General features: G+C 41.0%; 2 protein-coding genes across 2 annotated transcripts; both read right to left on the reverse strand.

The window, feature by feature from the left end:
* Positions 1–5318: 5318 nt before the first annotated feature.
* LOC138897289 (uncharacterized) lies at positions 5319–6091 on the reverse strand. The gene is made up of 2 exons (XM_070183253.1): positions 5646–6091; positions 5319–5364 (listed from the first exon to the last, which is right to left on the reverse strand). Exons 1-2 carry the CDS (start codon positions 6089–6091, stop codon positions 5319–5321), a joined length of 492 nt encoding a protein of 163 aa, XP_070039354.1.
* Positions 6092–8774: 2683 nt separating this feature from the next.
* LOC138897290 (uncharacterized) lies at positions 8775–9398 on the reverse strand. Its single transcript, XM_070183254.1, has one exon. The coding sequence runs from the start codon at positions 9396–9398 to the stop codon at positions 8775–8777; it is 624 nt and encodes a 207-aa protein (XP_070039355.1).
* Positions 9399–27786: the final 18388 nt, after the last annotated feature.

A 27786-nucleotide genomic window follows, 5' to 3' on the forward strand; every position in this document is an offset into this window, starting at 1 on the left:
GCATGACGGCAGCGTTAGGCGCCATCACGACCTACAGTAAATTTTGAGTCGTGACATACTCTAACTACTATTTGATGCCTAAAAGGCATATATAAAACAAAAATGACCGACAAAATAATAATCATGCGAAAAGAAAAGACTTAAGTTTATCTAAATTCCAAACATGATATTAGGTACTAATTATAATATCAAGCAATGCAACTCTACCAAAACTTGTTCTAATATGACATTAACAAGCAATAATTATAATTAATATAACACCATCGAACAACTAGGAAATATTTTGTTTGATTTGATAATATTTAGGTAACTTGTTAGTTGTTATATTTCGCTTCCCGACATCTAATTAATAAGTTCGAATACCAGGCTACCTTTTATTGAGCCTTGCATGGAGTGAATCTAATTAACCAGTTCGGGAGTACCTGCCACATACAATTAAAAGCATTATTACTATTTTCGCCGTCTTAAATTAGTTGTCATTGTTTACCCTCAAAATTGGATAACAATTAAACTTATAATGTGGATTTAAGGACACGTGATTTCATTTAATACCGATTGATAAATATGAATATTAAAGATAGAATTACAATAAAGTAAATCAAACCAGTATTTGAGTAGAACTCAACCCTTGAGTTAGAGTATCCTCAAACTGATTGAAAACACAATAAGCTGAAGAACAAGAGCATGAGTGAGGAAAAAAATTATATTGCTTTGTTATCAGTCGTGGCTACAAATGGTTAGAACTCCCCTTTTTATAGTAGAGGAATTCTATATATGGTACAATTCTAATTACAGAAGAAAATCCCATGATTAACTAAATAATCGTTCTTGATTCGATCCGTTTCGAGATTTTTGCCATGATCTTCGATCGGTCGCGGATATCTCACTTCTCCTTTATTACGCAATCTTCGGTATTGCTCGATACCTGTCTCGTTCGGTCTCGATTGCTGTCGGCCTCGATCTTGGTAGGTGCCTCGAATTCCGATCTCAATACCTTCTCTTCATGCCTCGATCTGATCTACTTCGGAGTCGTCCTTCAATGCAAACTCCTGATCTCGGTCAAACAATAAAATCGGATGGGTCCAGATTTAACCGTATACAAATAGTCCCCTCGTTGTTTTGGAGTGTAATGACAAGAAATGAATTGAGCCTTCGATTTTCTACCTCGACATGTCATTATGTCATCCTTGTGACGTAAGCCATGGAAGTGACTGAAACGTCCAGTCTGTACATTTTCCTGGGCATTAAATGCACATCAGTCGATGGTCGGCCACCGCCAATATTGAACCGTCATTATGAAATTTATAAGTAGCCCCTCTCTCCACTATTTCGAATTTTTATTTTCAGATTCTTAATCTTCAAAGCTTTTTATATCTTCTAACCTCTTCATCTGCACGTCTATGATTTTCACTGCTACCATCTTCTCAAAACACCAAATTATCATCTGCATCTAGTTTTAACTTCAAATCCATACAAAAATGGCAAAAACATCAAAGACTATTCCTCAAAAGAAAAATGCTTCTTCATCGCGGGCGGCCGGCGACAAAACACCGGTGGAGCCACGACCTGAAGAGTGTGTTCCCGGGGGTGTGTTATTACTTCTGACTTCAAAACCGATAAAGCCTCGTTGATTCCCGGTCGATGCGAGCCAGTGTCGAGGTACATATGCTCGATAACTGAAGGGTACCTTAAGCAGGTAAGGAAAGACTGCAACTGAAAAGGCAAAGAAGTGGTGATACAGACCTCGGAAGAAGACATTACCACCCATGTGGAAGGGTTTTTAAGTGTTTACACTTACCCTTTCACACTGGGCCCCCTCGACTCCGTCGTCATCGATTTTTGTCGTCAGTACCAGATAACCCAAGGCCAGATCCACCCTTCTTTTTGGCGAATTGTTATTCTGCTCTGATTCTTCGTGAGCAAAGTAGAGGGGATGCCTTTCACCCTCGAGCACCTCATCAGGTTATACAGCCCCCGCTTCTATCGAGGCGGGTTGATAAAACTCTAATGTCGGGCCACCAAAGTGTTGTTCTCGAGCATAGACGAGGACAAGGACCGAGGCTGGATAGGTCGGTTCATTCGAGTGAGGACTTCCGACCTAATCTCGGCCGAGAAGATGCCATTTCCTGAGAAATGGAATATGAAGCGTAAGTATAATTCCACTGTTAATTCTTATTTATTGTTTTGCCCCTTTGCTTCTTCTCATCGATATCCTTCTCCGTGATGTAGCGGTTGCTTGGATGCCCTGTGCAATTCCTAACCTCAAGAGCTGGGTTCGGGACCTGGCCTCGACCTCTTCGTACATTGAGCGCTCATGGCGTGATTTATCAAAGGGCCGATGGGAGGCCGAAACTCATGGTAAGCCCCTTTCCTATGTCCTTGATGATTCGATCAAAATGTCTTTCTTATACTTAACCAATTTTCCTGCGTGTAGGCCTGGGCAAAGATGCGGTCATGAGGCCCCCATCTGGCGAGGAAGAGACCTCGGCCCCGATTCCGAAACCGGCGAAGGACAATAAGAGAAAAAGGGCCTCATCTTTTGAGGATCAAAAACTTAAGACAAGAACGGCTCGTAAGCCGAGGAAGAACACCATCCCTCTGACCGAAGAATCTGTTCGGCGTCTGAGGGATGAAGACGAAGAAGAAGTAAACGACGACGGCTCCATACTGGTGGCCCGAGTAAAGAAAACCATCGATGCCCCAAAGACAGCTGGATCGATGGTGGTTGATGAGGCTTTGCCTCGAACTGAGGGGATATCGGAGAAGGACTCGGGCAAAGTCCCCGAGTCGTTGGAGGTCAAGGATGTCTCCCATCGAAATGAACAAACGGTGGGTATATCTGAAGGGACCGGCCTTGAAGCTCTTCAAACTGAGGAGAACGCCCCCAGTGACTCCCTTGGGGCAATAGTAATCGGAGACTCGCCCACTCTCTCTGCTTTTTCCGAAAGGGCAATTCGGGAAACCCGAGCTTTGGGGACCCTCGAGGTAGACGGAGCTTATGAGGGAGAGGACTCCTTCCGTGATTTGTTTACAAGTATCGAGGATGTTGCTGACCCGAGTGACGCATCAGGTCTTTTCTTCGAGGCTCAACGAGCCCTGAATCGGGTAAGTCTCGATTCCCTTTGTTGATGTCATATTCTTCCATTTTTTGCCTAACTTTTTCTCTTTTTATATAGGCTTTAGCTCTACATCAGGAGGCATTTTCCAAGTCTCGGACAGAGCTGAGCCGATGTGAGGCTGACTTCCGAGGGCTTTCGGAGGAGAGAAATGCCCTCAAACTTTTTAGTGGGCAGAAAGAGGAAGAGATCAAAGATCTTCGAGCCGAGTTGGCCAAGGATCACCAAGATCAGATAGATCTAATCGAGCAGGTAATGAAAATTTTAAAATTTCATGGGCTCGATTCGGTAACGGTGGCTAACATTTCAATCTCACAGCTGTAGCAGAAAATTGAGAAGATCGAGCAGTTCTGTGAGGAGGTCGACACAATAAAGGCAGAGTCCTTGGGTGGAAGGAAGGTATGGACCGCTTTGCTGCAGAAAAAGACACTGCTCGAGCCCAATTATCATCGGTCGAAAGTTAACTTCAAGGCATGAAAGAGAAGAGCTCGACTCAAACAAGGAAAATAGAGGAGCTCGAGGCTCGGTTGGCTTCTGAACTTGCCAAGGCCAAATTTGAAGCCGAAAAAGCAAAGGCCGAGGCGGATGCGATCGTGGCCATCTATCGGACCGATGTTGAAGCCGCTCAAGTCCAGGCAAGAGAGGCATCCGAGTCCGCTCAAACTCGAGCATATTGGATTGCTATACTCGCCAAATGCCAATCTCGGAGGGAAACCCTCGAGGAAATTCATGCTTGGGGTTTCGATCTTACCAATAAGATAGCAAAGGCTAGAGAGCATGAAGCCGAAGTCGGAGCGCTGGCCACTTCCGATGACGATGATGATGATGGCAGCAAGAGCGGGTCCGAGAATGGGGAGGACCTCGATGTATAAGAAGCTTCCCCCGGAGGAGATTAAGAACCTTAGGATTTTTCACTTTTGATCTTTTTTGTATAGGATCCCGATCAAACCATGTAAATATTCATATATATAAAGATCTCTTTCCTTTTCGACTTGTCTTTATTTCTTTTATGCCTTGTGAAAGTTTTGTTCATAAGTTCGAGGCTTAGGCATTTTGATCGAAATCGGACTAGTGTAGTTTTTATAATCGAGTGAGTACTTGCTCGAACTCGGAATAGGGTGACCCTTAGGTTTTAATTGAGTGAGGATGATTTCTTCGAACTCAAAAATAAACTGGCCTTTTAGGCTCTTAAATTAGGCTGATACGGCCATAGCAAAAAGAATGGCTTTCTCCCCCTTTTCGGCTTGATAAATTTATCGTTTAATCATATAAATTATGTTGTGCCTTAACACAAAATAAAGGAATTTCTCGAGAGTATGAACGGTTCCGTACCCATTAGGATTTTCAAGGGTCTATATTATCGAGACCCTTTGTTTCGCAGTGCCTTAGCATAAAATAAAGAATTTGTTCGAGAGTTTGAATGCCTTTGTATCCATTAGGGTTTTCGGGGGTCGATATTATCGAGACCCTTAGAAATTTAGCCGAGGGTAGCCTTTTTTTTAATCGGTTTATGAAAATATTCGAAGGCCTATTTAATAACGAAAATCGGACATCTCCGAACCGTATTAATTTGGCCGTAGCCTTCAACTTGGGATTCGCCTTTTGGGCTTGTTCCCCTATTATACTTCGAACTTGTTCGAAGTATCAGTCCCCGAGTAGGGTATCCGTGGCCTATAAAATCGAGGATTGCCTTTTTAAGGTCTTACGATCTCAAGGTTTAGTAATTCGATCGTGTCGGTTTTTTGGACGGCAGTCCCCGAGTATCGGATAAATTGTTTGAACTTCAGTTGTGATCGGCCCTTAAGCCAGTTTCCACCATAGATCATAAGTATGAGATTGCAAAGTATAAACTTTAAAACATGGGGCATCTGGTAAGGAAAATACTTCTTCTAATAAATTATACATGCGTACATGTTTTGCCATTAGGGATCGAGTAATCTACACGGACACGGTTCATTTAACCGTCTGGTCCTCTACAAAAATTTACCTATCGAGACCCTGTCGACATGAAGTATTTTCCTTGTAACTATCCGAGGGTGATAACCCCAGTATTCGAGGTTGATTGTAAAGGAGCCTCGGATACTGTTGAATTGCTCTAAGTTAGCACGAACAATGGTTGCCTCGTTAAAAACCTCACCGGAAAAACCCATTTGGGATAAAAACCGGTCTAAGGGAAAAAGAGTGCAACGCGTGCTTTCAGACCTAAGGACTGCGTTTGAAGGATCCTTTGATGTCTTCGATTAAACACCTGCAAACAGTTAGTATAAAATATAAATGAAAATGGAGAAGGTTGTACCTTAGTAGTAATATCGTTTGAGGAGTGACACGTTCCAATTATTTGACAATTCTTCACCATTCATCGTGCCGAGTTTGTAAGATCCTTTTCCGACGATATCGAGGATCTGATACGGTCCCTCCCAATTTGAGCCGAGTTTTCCTTCATTTGGGTCTCGAGTATTGATGGTGACTTTTCTCAATACTAAGTCCCCTGTTCTAAAATGTCGAAAATTGGCTCTTCGGTTGTAGTACCTTTCGATCCGTTGCTTCTGTGCGGCCATTCGAACAAGGGCGCTTTCCCATTTTTCGTCTAGCAATTCAAGACTTGTATTCATAGCCTCGTGATTCGACTCTTCCGTCGCATATCGAAACCTGACGCTAGGTTCCCCAACTTTGATCGGGATTAGAGCTTCGGCACCATATACTAAAGAGAGCGGTGTTGACCCCGTACTGGATTTTGACATTGTTCGATACGCCCAAAGGACCTCAGGCAACATTTCTCTCCATTTTCCCTTTGCGTCGTTCAACCTTTTCTTTAGATTTTGAATGATGGTTTTGTTCGTTGACTCTGCTTGTCCATTCCCGCTGGGGTGATATGGCATTGACAAGATCCTTTTGATTTTGTGGTCTTCAAGAAACTTTGTTACTTTGCTGCCGATGAATTGCTTTCCATTGTCGCATACGATCTCGGCAGGCATTCCGAATCGACATATAATGTGGTCACAGATGAAGTCGATAACTTATTTTTCCCTAACTTTTTCGAAGGCCTGTGCTTCAACCCATTTAGAGAAATAGTCAGCCATAAATAAAATGAATTTAGCTTTACATGGGGCCGATGGTAGAGGGCCGACGATATTCATTCCCCATTTCATGAACGGCCATGGGGACAGGACCGAATGTAGTTGCTCCCCGGGTTGGTGGATCATTGGCGCATATCTTTGACACTTGTCGCACTTTCAAATGAATTCCTTCGTATCTTTTTCCATATTGGCCCAGTAATATCCTGCTCTGATGACTTTGTGAACCAATGATTCGGCACCGGAATGATTTCAGCAAGTTCCCTCGTGAATTTCTCGTAGGACGTAGTCGGTGTCTCCGGGACCCAAACATATCGCCAATGGTCCATCGAACATCATTCTATATAGTGTTCCATCTTCGGTCAATGTGAATCGTGCGGCCTTCGTACGTAGAGTCCTTTATTCCTTAGGATCCGACGGAAGCTTTCCGTTCTTTAGGTACTCGATATATTTATTCCTCCAATCCCAGGTCAGACTTGTGGAGTTTATTTTGGCGTGGCCTTCTTCGATCACTGGCCTCGAAAGTTGTACGATAGTCCCCGCTCTAATTTCGTCGTCTTCAACTGATGAGCCCAAATTTGTGAGGGCATCGGCTTCGTTGTTTTGCTCTCAAGGTACATGCCGTAGGGTCCATTCTTCAAACCGATATAATGTCACTTGTAATTTATCCAGGTATCTCTGCATTCGATCATCCCGAACCTCGAAGGTTCCGTTGACTTAGGTTTACCACAAGTAAGGAGTGATATTTGGCTTCGATGACCTCTGCTCCCAAGCTCTTAGCTAGCTCGAGACCTGCAATCATGGCCTCATACTTGGCCTCATTGTTAGTTCACTTGGAAGTTTTGATAGACTGTCTAATTGTATTACCCGTAGGCGGCTTCAAAATGATGCCTAGCCCGGAACCCTTCACATTTGAAGCGTCGTCTGTGAATAGGGTCCACACCCCCGATGTTGTACCCGATTTTAATAATAGTTCTTTTTTGACCTCAGGTACGAGGGCTGGCATAAAGTCGGCCACGAAGTCTGCTAAGATTTGAGACTTGATGGCCGTTCGGGATTGATACTCGATATCGTACCCGCTGATTTCGACGGCCCATTTGGCCAATCGGCCCGAGAGTTCGGGCTTATGCAAAATATTGTGAAGAGGATAAGTGGTCACTACACAAATTGGGTGACACTAAAAATATGATTTTAATTTCCTATAGGTGCTTATTAGGGCAAGCGCCAACATTTCTAAATGTGGGTACCGGGTCTTAGCCTCGCCTAGAGTTCGACTAACATAGTAAACAGGAAATTGCATACCTTGCTCTTCTAGAACTAGGACTCCACTTACCGCGATTTTTGAGACTGCTAAGTACAAGTAGAGTTGCTCATCTACTTTTGGAGTATGAAGGAGCGGCGGGCTCGAGAGGTACCGCTTTAACTTTTCCAATGCTTGTTGGCATTCCGGGGTCCATGCAAAATTGTTCTTCTTTTTGAACAGCGAAAATAACTTGTGACTTCTATCTGAAGACTTTGAGATGAATCGGCCTAGGGCGGCTATGCGCTCTGTTAATCTTTGTACGGCATTAACATTATCCACAACTGTGATGTCTTCGATCACCTTGATCTTATCAGAGTTGATTTTGATACCCCGATTTGATGCCATAAAGCCGAGAAACTTGCCCGAGCCGACCCTGAATGCACACTTCTCCAGGTTGAGTTTCATGTTGTATTTCCTTAGTATATCGAAGGTCTCCTGCAAATGTGTCAAATGATCCTCTGCTCGCAGGGACTTAACTAGCATATCGTCAATATAAACTTTCATTGACTTACCTATTTGTTCTTCGAACATTCGATTTACTAGGCGTTGATAAGTGGCACCAGTATTTTTTTAGTCCAAACAACATTACATTATAACAATAGGTGCCGTACTTAGTGATGAACGAAGTCTTTTCCTGATCCTCCGGGTTCATTTGTATTTGATTGTACCCGGGGTAAGCATCGAGAAAACTAAGGATCTCGTGGCCGGTCATGGCATCGATCATACGATCGATATTCGGTAGAGGAAAAGAGTCTTTAGGACATGCTTTGTTCAAATTTTATAATCTACACACATCCTAACTTTATTTCCCTTTTTAGGGACTACAACTACGTTTGCTAACCATTCGGGATATTTTACCTCCCGAATAGATCCTATCTTGAGAAGTTTGGTTACCTCGTCCTTGATGAATGTGTGTTTTACCTCAGACTAGGGTCTTTCTTTTGTTTTACTGGGCAAAACTTCGGGTCCAATCTCAGTCGATGTGTAGCAATTTCCGGCGGGATCCCTGTCATATCTAAATGGGACCAAGCAAAACAATCCATATTATTGATAAGAAATTTAACGAGTTTTTCGCTGAGCTCGGGGGTTAACCCTGTTCCCAGGTATACCTTTCGATCGGGTAGATAACCGATCAGTACGACCTGCTCCAGCTCCTCGACCGACGATTTGGTGGCGTCGGAATCCTCGGGGATTATGAAGGATCGAGGGATCCAGTAGTCATTGTCCTCGTCTGTTCCCTGCTCCTCCGATTCAGTCGAGGCTGGTAGTTGTGGTTGCTATTTAGCTTCCTGTTTTCCTTTGGATTTCAATTTTTTTGTTGACGAAAGTGCCGATACCGGTATCACTTCGTCGACCGTGAACATCTCTTTGCAGCGTGTTGTTCCCGTATACCATTTTTACTCCATCCGGTGTTGGGAACTTTAGCATTTGGTGAAGTGTTGAAGGAACTGCCCTCATATTGTGAATCCAGGGTCTTCCGAACAGGGTGTTGTATCTCATGTCGCCTTCGATCATGTGGAACTTGGTTTCTTGAATAGTCCCAGCTATATTTACTAGTAAAATGATTTCTCCTTTAGTTATTTCACTTGCCATGTTGAAACCATTGAGAACTCGAGCTGCGGACATGATCTGGTCTTGTAAGCCGAGCTGCTCCACAATCCTTGATCGAATAATATTGGTCGAGCTTCCTGGATCAATTAAAACATATTTAACCTGAATTTTATTCACAAGGATAGAGATTACCAATGCATCATTGTAGGGTTGTGAGATTCCTTCTGCTTCCTCATCGTTGAATGATAAAGTGCCTTCTGGTGTATAGTCTCGAGTTCGTTTTTCCCTGGTGATCAATACCTTAGTGCGTTTGAAAACAGGCCCTTGTGGAATGTCAATCCCACCAACGATCATGTGAATCACGTGTTGTGGTTATTCCTGCTCAATTTTTCTGTCTGCATCCCTGTCTCTAAAATGATTTTTAGCTCGGTCTCTTAAGAACTCTCAAAGGTGACCCTCGTTGAATAGACGGGCCACCTCTCCCTTAGTTGTCTGTAGTCTTTGGTTCTATGACCATGGGTACCATGGTATTTACATATTTTACATATACCTGACGCGTCGATGCTGAAGTTGTATTCTGATAATCGTGGTGCCTCTGTGGGATCAGCAAGTTTATCAAAATAGTTTTTGCTTATGAGCCCTCGAGAGCTCTGTCCTTGATCTTTCCTTCGATCATTTCGGATGGGATTGCGTCCCTGGCCGCTGTTTCTATGATCTGCATTGTGTGGCTGATATCGGTCTTTGTTCGATCGAGGTTCTCTGTCGATATCTCTCTGAGTTCTTCCAACGGGCCTGATCGGATAAGCGGAACCGGAAGGAGTCCCTAATTGATCATCCTGGACCTTGATCTTCGACTGGTATCGATTATGTACATTGGCCCAGGTTACCGCCGGGTATTCAATTAAGTTCTGCTTTAGCTGTCGTGAGGCCACTGAACTTCAATCGTTCAAACCTTGAGTAAAAGCTTGAACAACCCAATCGTCTGTGACTGGTGGTAGTTCCATACGTTCCATCTGAAACCGAGATACGAACTCCCTTAATATTTCGTTATCTTTCTATTTTACCTTGAAGAGGTTTGACTTCCTAGTCACAACCTTTATTGCTCCGGTATGTGCCTTTACGAAAGAGCCTGCAAGCATGGCGAAGGAATCGATGGAATTAGGTGGCAGATTGTGATACCATATCATTACCCCCTTCGATAGAGTTTCTCCAAACTTCTTTAGTAGAACCGATTCGATCTCATCATCTTCTAAATCATTTTCTTTTATCGCACATGTATAGGAGGTGACATGCTCATTTGGATCGGTGGTCCCATTGTACTAGGGGATTTTCGGCATGCGGAATTTCTTCGAAATCAGATTCAGAGCCACACTCGGGGGGAACGGCTTTTGCACGAACTTCTTCGAGTCCATACCTTTTAAAATTGGCGATGCCCCGGTATTTGATCAACCCGGGAGTTATAGGTCTCTACTTTCTTATTATTTGCCTCGATTTTCTTTTCTCCCATTTCAATTCGTTTAGTGAGCTCCTTGAACATTTTTATAATGACGGGGTCAGTCCCCGATTCATTGGCATTTGACCTTTTCGACACTGGGTCGGTCCGGTGGACGACTTCAGGTTCTACCCCACTCGGCGCTCGATGTTGATTTTGTAATTGTGCTACAACGGCTTGTTGAGCCTGTAATATTTCAAATATCAATTAGAGGCTAAATCCACCATCTCCTCTGCCCTACGTACTTCGACCACCAGATCGACCTTCCCTGCGTACGCTACCTTCGGGATTAGCACCCAAATCTGTATTTAGGGCGATATGTGAACTGACATCGATGAGGTTTGCAATTGGTACTCCCTCGAGATCAGCCTGAGGCACCTCGATTTCTGGGGCAACTATATTGTCGTTTTTTCCGTGAAATCTAAAACCGTTGTTACCATGTGTGGGTGTTGTTTGTGAGTTTGACATGCTTTTTCCTGAAAACAAAAACACTTACAAGAACAAGCATAAAGTAGTGTTATCGCAATTAATATTAAGCAATGACTATTATCCTTAGCCCCACTGTGGGCGCCAAACTGTTTACCCTCAAAATTGGATAACAATTAAACTTATAATGTGGATTTAAGGACACGTAATTTCACTTAATACCGATTGATAAATATGAAGATTAAAGATAGAATTATCTCCCCGGCTGTAGCTAGAAGGGTCACCTCAGCTCATAGCTCATTCATTGACTTCTTGTTGGCTTGATACTTCCTCATCTCCTTAACCTGCTTAGTCAAGCACTCAATAACTTAACCATGATAAAAAAAAGTTTCCATAATCACCTTTTGGTTTTCCATAATCTTGTGTAGCTTCTCATCAAGCTCAGTGGAATCCAGCGGTGCCTATGTGGATGACTGCCCTGCAATAGTACTGGAAATCTCAGACGGCTTTAAAGTAGCTGCCTGCATCAAGTTGTTGAGACTCGCCCAAGCCTGCTACACATAAAGGTTTACCAACCTTTTGCCTCAAAGATCAATATACTCCGGAGAATAGGTTTTCCAACAATAATTCGGGGTGGAGGTGGTCCCGGTGCCAAGATCTCAGCAAGCCATAGCCGGGCCTCTTCTTTCAAGGCCAACTTCCCTAAGTACTCCTTCGGCTCCAAGTCCTCAAATCCCAAGTACGCATTCAGCGTGTGCTGATCAAACTTCACCTTGAGGTTGTGTACCTTGGTCACATTTGTCCCTTTGCGAATGTGTGAAATGTTGGCATAAAACTCACGGAGAAGGTGCTCGTTGACATCCACTACCTTATCAGTAAATAGCATCGACCCCTTTCTCTTCATGAACTGCTCCAGAACTGTGGGATTGTATCTATAGTGATCCTTCAAAAAATGGCCGCTCATGTGTCAAAGACCTCAACGGCCACCACATCCGGAAATCAGTAAAAGTAAGCTAGCTCACAAATCGATCTTCCCATGCTTCCTTCTTATTTGTCCGATCGACCCTGGTAAATGTACCTTCTCCCCCTCTCCCATCATTTGGAATATCCTATGCCCCAGACACTGGAGCAGTTGGCTCAGAAGGCTGCCTATCACTTTCCGAACTCTCGAAAGTGCTGTGAGATGATGAAGGCACATCTAGAGGATCAGATCGCCCCTATTAACTAGATTGCTCAGTTGTCTGCTCCTCCGGAATAGATACACACTTTCCCTAGGAGGCCTCCCTAGACTGTGCATAAGAACTAGACTCAGATAGGTCTTCACCCCTCCTTCTGCCTATTGTAGCCTTCTTACGAATAGTCTTTGGCACACTGAGGGCCAAGGCACCTCTACCTCGACCTCTAGAAGACTCTCATCTACCCTTGGCAGTTTCGCCGCGGCCTCGTGATCGAACCATTATCTGTATCAAAACAAAGATGATTGTTATTTTCAGGTCATCATTCAACACAGTCAAGACTCAAGTAAGCAAAGAACAAGTAAGACACAATGGGGTTACAATAGATTGAACATGCTGTAGAAAATGGGAACTGTGGTCCGCACTTTTGTTATGTGTGGCCGCAGACTGGGAGTGCGGACCGCACATTTTCATGTACGGCCATTTCTACCAAAAAGGATTAGTGGCTCAGAGACCTCTTCTCTGAAGACAGTGCAATGGCAAAAGTACAGCAGCAAAATTCATCTGCTATCCGCGAAATTAATAGTGCGGTCTACACTTTTGTCATTTCAAGAGACAAGTCTCTGATAGCAGTGTGGACCCAAGATTCGGCCTCACCGGGAATTATGCGGTCTGCACAATGAAAGTGCAGCCACATAAGCAATTGCCTTCACCAGTCACCAACAATAGCCAACTGCATACCGTACAATTATAAGTGCGGCTGCAGATTTTAAAAAATTAACGAGCAATCTATGTTTTTACTTAGATTTTGCAATTACTTGTTCAAATCTATATGGAAACATGGTATGCACATAAAATTTAATTAATCCAACCTATTTTAGCATGTATTAACAACTACCCAGTACAGATCTAGCCCACATGAACACATGGATGAACTATAATAATAGATGGCCTAAAAAAAGCTAAAAATTCAAAAATTAAAATAACACAAAAGATTAACATGAAGTGAAGCATACTAGATGAAGTGAAGCATACTAGATGAAATGAGTGTACTAGATCGTGTGAGCACATATAGGTGTGTGTGTGTGTGTTTGATAGTAAAGAGTCCTCAGTTAAGCTTCTAGAGTAACAGTGATTCTAAGGAGGGTAAAAAGTGTAAAATGAATACAAAACTCCTATTTATACTCAGAGTTATTGAGAGGGTAAGAGGCCGAGTGCGGCCGCAAAATTCCAAGTGCGGTCCACACTCCTTCACCTAGGCACTAATTGTATGTTCCTCATGTGCGGTCCACACATTTTGAGTGCGGTCCTCACATTTTGATTGCGGCCGAACAATTCCTCTCGCAATCGCAGATTAGCCCCGCACTGATAGGGAAAAACTTTAGAGAGTTGGCAATTTGACATCTTGTTGAGCTTCCAGAAGTGCGGTCCGCAAGTAAAATTTGCGGCCGCACAAGCCCTTCTAATGTGGCACAACTATTTTTGCAGCCGCACAATTAAAATATGTGGTCTGCATTGTTTTCTACACTTAGCCATTTTGTTCACCTTTCTTTCATGTAATACTCAACCCTGTAGCACACTTCAAATCAAGTTAAAAAAACAAATAATACCTAACTACAAAAGAAAAAGGAAAAGAACTTGGGTTGCCTCCCAAGAAGCGCCTGATTTAATATTGCGGCATGACGCAATGTCTAAGCATCCTCAAGTAAAGTAAATGACTGCCACCACGTGGCTCTCTCCAACTTTACCCAAGTAATGCTTCACCCGGTGACCATTAACTCAGAATATTTCATTGTTCTTGTTCTTTAAATCCAATGCACCTAAGGGTGTTAAACCAACGATTTCAAACAGACCACTCCACTTGGACTTGAGCTTCCCGGGAAACATGCTCAACCTTAAGTTAAACAACAATACAAGATCACCGGCCTTGAACTCTTTATTCCAGATGTATTTGTCATGAAGATATTTCATCTTTTCTTTGTACAAGGACGAACTTTCACATGCATGGTACCGGAACTCATCCAACTCATTTAAGTGTGCAACCCGCAAGTTAGCGGCTACATCCCAATCAAGATTCAATTTCTATAAAGCCCACATTGTCTTGTGCTCTAGTTCCACCGGAAGATGACAAGCTTTCCCAAACACTAAGCGATATGGAGACATTCCGATAGGTATTTTGTAAGCCGTCCTATAAGCCCATAACAGATCATCAAGCTTCTTGGACCAATCTATCCGATTTTCATTCACCGTTTTAGACAAGATACTCTTTATCTCCCAGTTGGAGACTTCCACTTGACCACTAGCTTGTGGATGATAGAAAGTCATGACCTAGTGAGTAACACCATACTTGCTAAGTAAAGTTTCAAAAGCCTTGTTGCAAAAGTGCGACCCCCCATCACTTATGATGGCATGTGGAGTACCAAATCTTGTAAAAATATTCATCTTCAAGAAATCCACTACACTTCTCGCCTCTTTTTTGGGTAAGGCGGTGACCTCAACCATTTGGACACATAATCCACCCCGACCAAGATGTAAGTGTTTCCACAAGAACTCACAAAAGGGCCCATGAAGTCAATTCCCCAAACATCAAAAATATCAATCTCCAAGATGGTTGTGAGAGGCATCTCATTTTTCTTTGAAATTCCACCGGTCGTTGACATTCATCACATCTTTTCACTAAGTCACTTGCATCCTTGTAAAGAGTAGGCCAATAGAAATAACAACTAAGAACTTTGGACACCGTTCTTTCTCCACCATGATGACCACCAAATGGAGAAGAATGACAAGTGCCAAGAATAACACCTTGCTCTTCTTTCGATACACACCTTCTAATTACCCCGCCTTGCTCATCTTCCGATACACACCTTCTAATCACCCCATCCGTACAAATTCAAAAAAGGTATGGTTCATCCCAATAATAATCTTGACAATCTCTTTTGAGATTCTTCCTTTGGTTTGAATAGAACTCATCCGGAATGATTCCACTCATAAGAAAATTTGCCAAATCCGCAAACCACGACACCTCTTTTATTGAAATTGCCAAAAGTTGCTCATCGGGGAAAGAGTTATTGATTTCGAGGCCATCGTGTGGCTTCCCCTCCTCCTCCAAACGAGACAAGTGGTCCGCCACTTGCTTTTCACTACCTTTCCTATCTTGAATATCAATATCCAATTCTTGAAACAAGAGTACCCATCTCATCAACCGAGCTTTAGAATTCTTTTTGCTCATAAAATAGCGAAGCGCTACATGATCCTTGTGGACAATAACTTTGGCACCCATCAAGTACGGGCGGGATTTCTCAACGACAAACACAATATCAAGGAGTTCTTTCTCTGTAACAATATAATTGACTTGGGCACTATTCATGGTCTTACTAGCATAGTAAACCGGGTGAAAAACTTTGTTAATACATTTCCCCAAGACAGCCCCAACCACTACGCCACTTGCATCATACATGAGTTCAAAAGGCACGCTCAAATTTGGAGCGGTAATGATAGGAGTGGTTGTCAACTTGAGCTTCAATTGTTCAAAATCTCTCCTACAATCATCATTGAAATGGAACTTGGCATCCTTCTCAAGGAGCGTACACAATGGGTTCACCACTTTAGAAAATTCTTTGATAAAGTGCCGGTAGAAACCCACATGACCTAGGAAACTCCGCACACCCTTCACCAAAGTTGGGGTGGAAGCTTAGAAATCACCTCAATATTTGCTTTGTCAACTTCAATTCCATTCCTTGAGATTTTATGGTCAAGGACAATTCCTTCTTCAACCATGAAATGACATTTCTCCCAATTGAGCACCAAATTGGTCTCTTCACATCTAGCCAACACTTTGTCCAAATTTGTAAGACAATCGTCAAAAGAATCCCCGACCACCGAGAAATCATCCATGAAAACTTCAAGGTAGTTCCCCACCATGTACGTGAAAATAGCAATCATACACCGTTGAAAAGTCGTCGATGCATTGCACAAACCAAAAAGTATCCTCTTGAAAGAAAAAGTACCATAAGGATATGTAAATGTTGTTTTCTCTTGATCTTCCGGAGCCATAAGAATTTCGTTGTAGCCAGAGTACCCATCAAGAAAATAATAGAAAGCACGGCCGGCCAATCTATCGAGCATTTGGTCTAAGAAAGGATGTGGAAAGTGATCCTTCCTTGTGACTTTGTTGAGCTTACGATAATCCATACAAACCCTCCAACCGGTCACCGTTCTTGTAGGAATCAACTCATTCTTATCAATGGTTACAACCGTCATGCCCCCTTCTTTGGGATACATTGAACCAGAGAGGTCCATGAACTATCGGAGATGGGGCAGACAACCCTGGCATCCAACCACTTGATAATTTTTTTCTTGACCACTTCTTGCATAGCCTCATTGAGTCTTATTTGATTTTCAATGGACTATTTAGCACTATCCTCCAACTTGATCTTATGCATGCAAAATGCGGGCTTATACTTGGAATATCCGCCAAAGTCCAACCAATAGCCTTCTTCTTCTTTTGCAACACCGCCAATATGTAATCAACCAACACGTTAGTCAAACAAGAGGAAAGAATAACCTAAAGTAAAACAGGGGCTAGGAAATTCATACCGAAGATGTGGAGGCAATGGATTCAACTCCAAAGTAGATGGCTCTTCAATAGAAGGCTTTGTAGGAGGAGTCTTCCTATTCTCAAGATCCAAAGATAATTTTTGGGGTGCATAGCTGTACGACCCCATTCCTTACAAATAATTCACACATTCCATGAAACCATCCATCTCGTCATCATAAAAATTGAGCAGCACGGCTTCCAACATATCACTAACAGTGATTGTAGAACTTTTATCATCAACAATAACATCGGTCACCAAATACACAAAAGAACACACCTCATTGCTATTTAGTTGCCGTATAGACTTACACAGATAGAACACCATTTGTTTATTACCAACCCAGAAAGTAAGTTCTCCGGCTTCCACATCACAAAGAGCCTTACCCGTAGCAAGGAAGGGTCTCCCAAGAATGATAGGCACTTCATAATAAACTTCACAATCTATAATAATAAAGTTTGCTGAAAGAATGAACTTATAAACTTGGACCAAAACATCCTCAATCACTTCCAACGGCCTCTTCATGGTACGATCGGCCATTTGCAACCTCATAGATGTGGGTCTTGATTGCCCAATTCCCAAAGTTTTGAAAATCAAATAGGGCATTAAGTTGATACTCGCCCCAAGATCACAAAGCGCTTTAGCAAACTCGGCACTCCCAATTGTACAAGGAATCGTGAAAGCACCGGGATCCTCCAACTTAGGAGCCATGGAATGAACATGCACTCACTTGATGAGTGACCTTGGTAGTTTCAAAATTCATCGACCACTTCTTGGTTACAAGATCTTTCATAAACTTTGCATAACCGGGCATTTTTTCTAAAGCTTCTACCAATAGCACATTAATGGAGAGACTCTTCAACATTTGAATGAACTTCTTGAATTGATTCTCACCATTTTTCTTGGCAAGTCTTTGAGGATAGGGAGGTGGAGGCTTAGGCAATAGTGCCTTAGTCTTTTGCACCACCGGCTCCGGTATGTCAATGATGTGCTCCCTAGACGGGTTCACCTCTTCTTAAGTCTCTTCAACACTATCATCAATGTCAATCTGAACCTCATCATTTGCTTGAACAACATTGTTTGGTATTTCCTCTTCTTGTACCACTTGGTCATCATCCACAAGTCGCCTTTCACTTGAGATGGGAGCATTCCTGGCTCTTCCACTTTTTGTGATAACCGCCATAGCATGCCCCGTGTTGTTACCACCCTTTGATTCACTACCGTGTCACTTGATAGTGCACCCTTAGGACTGGAATTTAGAGCTTGAGAGATTTTTCCCATTTGAACTTCAAGATTACGGATTGATGTGTTGTGTGAGGCAAGTTGGGCATCCGAATCGGCATTCTTTTCCATCATATTCTTAAACATACACTCAATATGGCCCATCTCATTGTTTGAAGAGCTTGAACCATGGGAAGGATAAGAAGGTGGGTTGCTTGGTTGTTCATACATTGGGGGCCTTTGAAAATCCAACCCCGGTTGCCTTGATTGTTTTCCCAACCACCTTGATTGTTACCTCCCCAATTTCCTTGGTTGTTTCCACTCTAATTTCCTTGATTGTTAGAACTCCAAATGCCTTGGTTATTTTGAGGTCACCATTGTTGTTGATTGGAGCCTTGGAAGTTGTTCCTTTGCCCTTGAAAATTGTTCTCGTATTAAACCTCCTCTTCTTGCTTATGATAGGAATTATCTTGATCAAAACCACCATCATCTTGCACATAATTCTCCACTCAGGTTTGCATTTGTGGAACCTTAGTCCTCTTCTTATTCACCAACACATTTACTCCCTCTATAGCATAAACTTCCTTAGGAGCTTGCACTTGATTAAGTTGGGCTTTTGCTAGTTGAGTCATTGTTGTTGTCAACTTGGCAATGGATTTCCCATGGTCTTGAAACTCTTTGTGGAGGTGAATCATATTGGGATCTCCTTGTGGAATATTAGCCCGGGATTTCCAAGCCGACTATATTTCCGCCATCTCATCAAGAATCTCACATCTCTCTGCATAAGGTGTTGTCATAAAGTTGCCACCGGCTAATTGATTGACCACACGTTGGTTCGTAGTATTAATACCATGGTAGAAAGTTTGTTGGATCATGTTGTCAGTCATATCATTGTTCAGGCACTCCTTCACCATTGTCTGATACCTCTCCCAAATATCATGCAAAGGTTTATTCGGCTCTTGCTTGAAAGCCAATATTTCATCCCGAAGAGTAGCCATATGCCCGAGAGAGAAAGATTTAGCAATAAACTTTGACGTCAATTCATCCCAAGTATGTATTGAATGGTTAGGCAAGTGTTCCAACCAATCTATAGCTTTACCCCGTAGAGAGAAGGGAAAAAATCTTAGCCTCAAAGCATCTTCAGAAACATTAGTGCTTGCTCACCTAACACGTATCCATAAAGCCCTTCAAATGTTTATAGGCATTTTGATTGGCGTACCTGTGAAAATGTCTCGTTGCTCTAACAAAGTGAGCATCACATTGATAATTTGAAAGTCCCGCCCTAATGCAAGGGGGGACTATTGCACTAGCATAACCTTCGTTGGGCAATATCCGGTGTTGTGCCGCTTGTGGTTATGGTGGTAGAGGTGGGGGTGTTACGGTTAGGTTGTCTTATTGACCCCAGCCTCGACAATTCGGTTGTGCACTTGAGGTACCTCATCGAGTTGTTACTCCTCACCGTCTAAGTCCCCCAATGGCATATTTTCGAGCTCATTTTTTGCCATTTTATACCTACGGTTTCTTCAACAAGTTAATAACACGGAAGGAAAAGAAGATATTTCAAGAACACACTCAAATATATAGCTAACACCGTTAAATCTCCCCGGTAATGGTGCCAAAAATTGATCCACATCCAATCCGCACTCCATAGTGAGTGGAAACGATCGTTGAAAGAATAGTACCCAATAAGAGTCATGGTTGATTTCCTCAGGGAGTTTAATAGGGGTGTTAGGGTGTACACTTGATGAGAGTAAATGAAATAACTCAATTGTGCTTCCAACCAAGGGATTTTGTTTTCTACTTCTAAAATTAACACTATCAATTGTAAACTAATTAGAAGAATCTAGAAAATGGGAAATTATTTTTGTTCTTTTTATCAAATGGGTAAAATCTTAGGGATGTAACCTTCACCTAGGTGCTAACCTAATAGGTAAATCATGTTAATACTAAATTTAGTGACTGGGGTGTATTATAACTCTCAACTCTATATTAATTATTACCCACTCAATACTTCTCGGTTTTAGAGTGATTTTTCCCGAATTGGCTTTCTCAAGCCCAATTGGGTATCAATTCAAATAGTTGATATGAGCTCACGTCGGGTTTTCCCTATCTCTAGTTCAACCCCTTTAATTAGACTAGCCAAAACCTCAACTAGCCCAATTTTTTGTTAGCCAAGTTTTCCTAGACTAAGTCCCTCTTTCTCAAGTAAGAACCAAGTCAAATAGGCATGAATCAATGTTTGCAACCATTAATTCTAAAAATAATGTATGAATAAGGATAAATAATAAACATCCAATTAATGACCCATAAGGTTTACACACTAGGGTTGGGTTACAACCCTAGAGAAAATCTAGCTACTCATACTAGAAAGTGAAGAAAATAAACAAGAAGAACTAATTAAAGCCATAACTTAGATTAAATTGATGAAACTAATAATTCTTCACCCAAAATAGTCACTAATTACCCAAAACAGTAAAATATAACGGCCACATCTCAAAATATTACAAAACTTTTCCTAAAAAGTATTTTTTCATCTATTTATAGTGGCCTAAAATTCACTGACAAAAATGCCCTTCGGGAGGTTCTGCGGCCACACAATTTCATATGTGGTCTGCACTTTGCTTGGCTTCTGCAAGTGGATAGATTCTGCAGCCGCATAATTCCATCTGCTGATGTACTTCAGCTTCTGCGGCCGCATAATTCCATTTGCGGTTGCACTTTTGGCAAGGCTTCACACTTGGTTATTTTGCACATTCTCTGAACTTTTTAAATTCTTGTCATTACGACCATGTTTTGCGGCTGCACATTTAGTATGCGTACCGCATTTCTATAAAAAATCTTCTAAGCTTCAGGTGCCAGTTTTGCGGACCGCAATTTTTTCTATGGCCGCAAAATTCCTTCTGCGGACCGCACTTTGGCCTGCTGTACTCCTTCTTGCCTTTTTGAGCTGGAACACTCCTTTTTGAGTTAGAATTTTTTGTCAAGATCTAATTCTCCAACATGTCTGTAATTTGCACAATTTCATTAGTTTTGGGAACAAGAATCAATACTTTCAGACTAAAACTAAAGCATGAAGGTATTAATAAGTGGTTAAAATCTACACTTATCAATAACCATGCTACAAATCTTTCACCATTTTGAACATGATATCCTCTTGGCACCCGAACCCTCCTAAGCACTCATATGTAGTAAGTGGATCAAAGCCTAAATTTGGGGATAAAGTTGAGAAATCTAAAAGATGCACCAAGGCATTAAAAAGAGAGAAAAGAAATGATCTCCATGAAAGAGAAGGTAAGGAAGAAAGTAATGTGAACAAAAAAAATCCCAAATAGGGACATAAGGGAGATTGATGAATTTGAGTGAGTCAAGTAACTCTAGTATAAAAATCAAAGGAGAAAAAGAATAAAATTGTCTATAAAGAGTGATGGTAAGTCTCTCTAGCCTCCAAGAAGAAGAAACACCTCTAAGGTTTAGACAAATGTGAGCCAAGCAATGAGATGTGAAGTGCTTAAGGAAGGGTGTAACCACTTGTATCCCGCATATTATTCTACCCCGAACCAAAAGCCTTCATTATAACTCGAAAGAAGTCCTATTTGATTTTGAATTGAGTATGCTTATATTAATGAAGATTTACATGAGGGACAAGCATATGGTACTTAAAGCTTAACTTGTGACATTCATTTGTGAGAGAGGAGCGAAACCTTTGTTGCATTAGAAGTTTAGTGTTGAAGCCTGAAGTGAGCATTGCAAATGGAAGGTAGAAGAGGAAGAGCTTGGAGTCCACCATGATTTACATGAAAGAACAAGAATCCTTGATGAATAAAGTCAATTCTTGAGGCTCAAATGTCACACTAGAATTAGATAAGATGAGCAAGTTGCACCTTTTTGAAAAATTTGACACCTTGTTTAGAATGCACGAGTATTGTGGGTAATTGTTGGTCCCAACTGAGTATAAATGACTTGTAGGTGACTCCTTGAAATGATCATAAAATGAGGGAAGGAGGGAGCTAATCTAGTTGCTTGAGGACAAGCAAAAACTTAAGTATGGGGGAGTTTATAAGTATGATTTTTAACCACTTATTAGAACCTTCTTACTATAGTTTTTAGTCCGAAAGTAATAATTTTTGTCTCCGAATCTAATAAAAATGGTTGAATTGAAGGTGTGTTGGAGAATATGAGTTCAATAAAGAAAAATAACTCAAAAAGGAGATGATCTAGCCAAGTTCAGCAAAGAGGAGAAATGCTAAGAAAAGTGTGGCCCGCAGATTTCCATCTGCGGCGCAAAAGCAAGTGCGGTCTGCGGAAGATAAAATACGCCTGCAAAAGAAGAACTAGAGCTTCAGGGATTTTTGGCAGAAGTACGGTCTGCAGACTAAAATGTTTGGTTGCACTTGTTCTGCAAAATAGGTTCGCACTGACAAAGACTGAAAGATCAGAGAAGGTGCAATCGAATAAGTTTGAAGCCTCCTGAAAATATAGCCCGCGACAATTCATGTGCGGTCGTCGAAGCTGAAATGCGACCGCAGAAGCTAAAGTGCGGCCGCAGAACTCCTACAACTGAAAGCACCCGCAAAATTAACCCAGCAAAGTGCAGACCGCAAAAGTTAAAGTGCGGCCGCAGAACCCTCCGAAGGGTATTTTTATCAAAAATTTCGGAGCACTATAAATAGGCGTGTAGCACTTTTTTAGGATATGTTTTTCATATTGTAGCAGCAGCTAGTAGTTATTCTTAGCTATTTAGGAAAAGTTTGAGCTACAATTAGAGAGGATCAATTACTTTTTCATTTTATTTTAGCTTTATGACTTTAATTTCTTCTTATTTTCATCTTTCTATATTCATTGGCATGAGTATATAGATAAAACTTATGGGTATTTAATATTAAGAATTAATATTAATTGATTTATTGTTATTTAGTCTTGTTTATGCTTTAAAATTAGAATTAATGGTTACAAATATTGATTTATTCCTATTTGACTTTGTTCTTACCTAAGAGAGAGGAATCTAGTCTAGGAAAATATGGCTAACAAGAAATTGAATTAGTTAAAGTATTGATTAGTTTAACTAAAGGATTTGAACTAGAGATATGGATAACCTAATTTGGACTTATATTCAATTGCTTCCATTTCTACCCATTTGGACTTGAGAGAGCCAATTTGGCATAATCACTCTTTAACCGAGAGGTATTGAGTGAATACTTGTATATTGAGAGTCATAACAAACCCCGATTTATCAAGCAAGTATAGATTTACTCTGCCTATTAGGTTTACACCTAGGTTAAGGTTATAACTCTAGGCTTTTCTCTATTTGAGAAAACCTCAAAAATATTTCAATTATTACTTGTGTGCTAGCTAGTCAAAATTCTTAGTAGTTTAATTTAGCAAAATTGATACACACTTTTGTTTGAAAGTCAACTATAATTGTTTGGAAGTCAACAAGTGCATATGTTTTCTTTCTGCCACTCTATTTTGTTGTGGAGTGTGTGCACATAAACTTTGATGAACTACACCAAGAGAATTGAATGTGACTTTAATGGAAGTAGAAAGCTGATTTTTTAACCAAAGCAAAAAAAAAATGCTTGATCAAGACAATAACATCACTTTTCAATCTCATCAAATAGACCCAAGTCATTCTAGAATAGTCATCAACAACTGTGAGGAAATATCTAAAACTATTGTAAGTACTCTGTCAATATAGACCCCAGATGTCCATATGTACAAGGTCAAAAGGGGATACAGACTTTAAAGTACTATGGGGGGAAAGGAATCTAGTTTGTCTTGCCAAGGAGCAAATTATGCAAGACCAAGACTCCTTATTAGACAAATGACCTTCAACATAGGAATTTTCTGAAGAACGGCAGCTGATGTCCATATGTACAAGGTCAAAAGGGGATACAGACTTTGAAGTACTATGGGGGAAAAGGAATCAAGTTTGTCTTGCCAAGGGAAAAATTATGCAAGACCAAGACTCCTTATTAGACAAATGACCTTCAACATAGGAATTTTCTGAAGAACAGCAGCTGGTGCATGACCAAATCTTTGATGCCAGATTGAGAATTGAGCATGCTGAAAGATATTGTTGAGGTGTGAAGACTGGCATTGGTATTTTGTGAGCAAGGTCATTTGACCCCATTGCCTCTTAGAGAAAATTAAGCTCGTGAGCACGTTAGAATAGATAGAGAAAAAGCAATTGTGAAAATAGATTTGCTTAAGGAATCTAGTTTGTCTTTCCAAGGGGAAAATTATGCAAGACCAAGACTCCTTATTAGACAAATGACCTTCAACATAGGAATTTTCTGAAGAACATCAGCTGGTGTCCATATGTACAAGGTCAAAAGGGGATACAGACTTTGAAGTACTATAGGGGGGAAGGAATCTAGTTTGTCTTGCCAAGGAAAAAATTATGCAAGACCAAGACTCCTTATTAGACAAATGACATTCAACATAGGAATTTTCCGAAGAACAGCAGCTGGTGCATGACCAAATCTCTGATGCCAGATTGAGAATTGAGCATGCTGAATGATATTGTTGAGGTGTGAAGACTGGCAATGGTATTTTATGAGCAAGGTCATTTGACCCCATTGCCTCTTAGAGAAAATTAAGCTCGTGAGCACGTTAGAATAGATAGAGAAAAAGCAATTGTGAAAATAGATTTGCTTAAGTTTGACTATAATACCTTGTGCAAAATATGACCACCATCCAAACTTTAATGCAATTACTAATATAGCTCGAGACATTATAAACATGTGTGGAAATATATATACAGGAGCCTCATATGCACTACACTTTCTTCGTTCTCTCTCGCGAATTAACCAATACAATTTCTTGAAAGATGCTCCGGGAGATAAATAAAAACATAAATCTAAAATACAACGACATTTTCAAAAAGATTTTTCATGTGGACGAAAAGTTGGATTATCTATTTTACTTTTTCAAATGTTAATAGTTTTTCTTCTCTTTATAGGCTCGAGATAAATCTGATTAAGTATTGATTTTTCTAATAGCTAGGAAAGGATTAAGGCGCCTACATTAGTAACTTCTCTACCATGATCACGCATATGTCTAACTATAATTAATGACATAAAAAGTGAAATAGGCAACGTAATTTTCATATCTTTTCAACAACAACAAACTCAGTATATTTCCATAGGTGGAGTCTGGGGAAGGTAGTGTGTACGCAGACCTTACCCCTACCTAGTGAAGGTAGAGAGTATGTTGCAATAGACCCTCGACTCAGAAAAGATGAGAAGAAGAAGAAGAAGAAAGAAACGAAAGAGAGAAGAAAAAGAGGGAGAAAAGAATAAGTAGTACCAAATAGTAACAACAGGGAAATACGATAATTGAAGCGAACTAAACAACATGACGTAATAGAGATCTAAGAATATGAAGGAACATGAGTGCTACTAATACTAATGGTAAGAAAAGAAGAAAGTTCCAACTACCTACTAAAACTTTTACCATAATACTCGAACTCCACACACTCCTATCATGGATCATGTCTTTAGTGAGCTTAAGCAGCACCATGTCCTGTCTAATCACCTCTCCCCAATACTTCTTTCGCCTATCTCGACCTCTTCTCAAACCCGCCATGCCCAACCTCTCACCCTCCTAACAGAAGCATCAATGCTTCTCCTCCTAATGTGCCTGAACCATCTCAGTTTCGACTCCCGAATATTGTCCTCCATGGATCCCAAATAATTTCATTCCTAATCTTATCTCTCCTTGTATATCCACTCATCCATCTCAACATCCTCATTTCTACTACTTTCATCTTCTCCACATGAGAGTTCTTGATTGGCCAATACTCAATCTCATACAGCATAGTTGGTCGAACCACCACTCTGTAAAATTTATCCTTAAATCTTGGCGGCACATTCTTATCACATAGAACACCACATGTAAGCCTCCATTTCATCCATCCTGCTCCAGTACGTGCATGACATCTTCATCAATCTCCCTATTATCTTAGATAATAGACCCGAGATACTTGAAACTACCTCTCTTGGGGATAACTTGAGTATCAAGCTTCACATCCATGTCTGTTTTATGAGCCTCATCACTGAATTTGCACTCCAAGTATTCTGTTTTGATCCTGCTCAACTTGAAACCTTTATACTTCAAAATCTGTCTCCAAACCTCCAACCTTACGTTAACCCCGCCTCGCGTCTCATCGATCAACACTATATCATCGTCCAATAATATGCAACATGGCACTTCCCCTTGGATGTGACGTGTCAGCCGTCCATCGCCAAGACAAATAAAAATGAGCTAAGAGTCGATCTCTGGTGCAGCCCCATCACAACTGAAAAGTGTTCCGAGTCACCTCTCACAGTCCTCACCCCAATCTTAGCACCATCATACATATGCTTAATCACCATAGTGTACGCTACTGGAACACCGCTAATCTCCAAAACCTCCACATAACCTTAATCAGAACTTTATCGTACGTTTTTTCAAGGTCAATGAGCACTATATGCAAGTACTTCTTCCTTTTCCTATATTGCTCTACTAATCTCCTCACCAGATAAATAACTTCTACAGTCGAACGCCCCATCATGGAGACGAACTGGTTCTCGAAAATAGACACGCTCCTCCTCACCGTGACTTCCACTACCTTCTCCCAAACCTTAATAGTGTGACTCAACAGCTTTATGTCCTATAGTTGTTGCAATTTTGGATATCACCCTTGTTCTGGTACAACAGAACTATCGTGCTCCACCTCCATTTTTCGGGCATCTTCTTCGTCTTAAAAATAATATTGAATAACCCAAGTAAGTCACTCCAAGCCAGTTCATATCCTTACAATTATCACAAATTCCACGCCTCTTTTCTATTCATTTACTCAATCGCATTTACTATGTTTGAAAAGGATGAAGAACCGCACGAGATATTGTTGGATGATTGAGATCGCTCTACTCTAAACCAAATATTTTGAGTTCAAATTTAAAAAATAAAAAGTTTCTTGGTAGGGAGCATTTTGCCTTCCTTAGTGAGCCTATTTGGCATGAAGCCGAATTAATCAAAGCCAGTACGTTTAAATACCGGATGATTTAAAAAAAAGGATGAAGAAACTCCTGGTGCTTTCTTCTATGTGAAAACTAAACCTCATATTGAACGTTTATTTTGAATTTGAATAAATGAATCTAGACTTTCATGGACAGTAGTATTCCAAAAGTTGCAGTTCCACCGCTAATATTCAAACGAAAATCCTGCCTTCATTTGGAAGGTTACAAAGCCTATAGGCCACCAAAATTAGGAAAAGCATCTTCCGCCTTTCAATACTTGACACGCAGGAAACGAAAGAAGAAAAGACGGACAAAGACAAACAAATTTTGAAGAAACATTGAAAACTATATAGCAACGAGATGAAATCACACTCCCTTAAAAGTTTTGACAACTTGTCATGACTTGATTTCCTTTTCGATGGAGTAGGTCAAGAGTTGCCGCATTTCACTTGTTATTTATATATTATTTATTACTTTGAAAAATACAGTATATACTAAATTGTGATAGGATGGTAAATAGTTATTCATCCTTAACCAAACGTTTAGATTCGAGTCTTGTGAATGAAGTTGCCTTTGATAGGAGGACTTTATCCACAAAGTGGGATCACTTCCCGGCACGATCCAAAATTACTCAGGCCCCAAAACGCAGTAAATGAAAAAACAAAAGAAAAAGGAAGAAGGGAGAGTGAAAATCGAAGTCATACTTCTTTTTGTTACAAATACAAATACCCATAATGCTAACTCTCGCTGGTTTTTGGAATTCGACATCATGAAGTATTTTCACACCATCGACCGACATCGACTCATCCCAATCTTTAAGGAAGAGATCGA

Source organism: Nicotiana tomentosiformis, chromosome 8 (genome assembly GCF_000390325.3).
Source record: "Nicotiana tomentosiformis chromosome 8, ASM39032v3, whole genome shotgun sequence".
Lineage (NCBI taxonomy): Eukaryota > Viridiplantae > Streptophyta > Magnoliopsida > Solanales > Solanaceae > Nicotiana > Nicotiana tomentosiformis.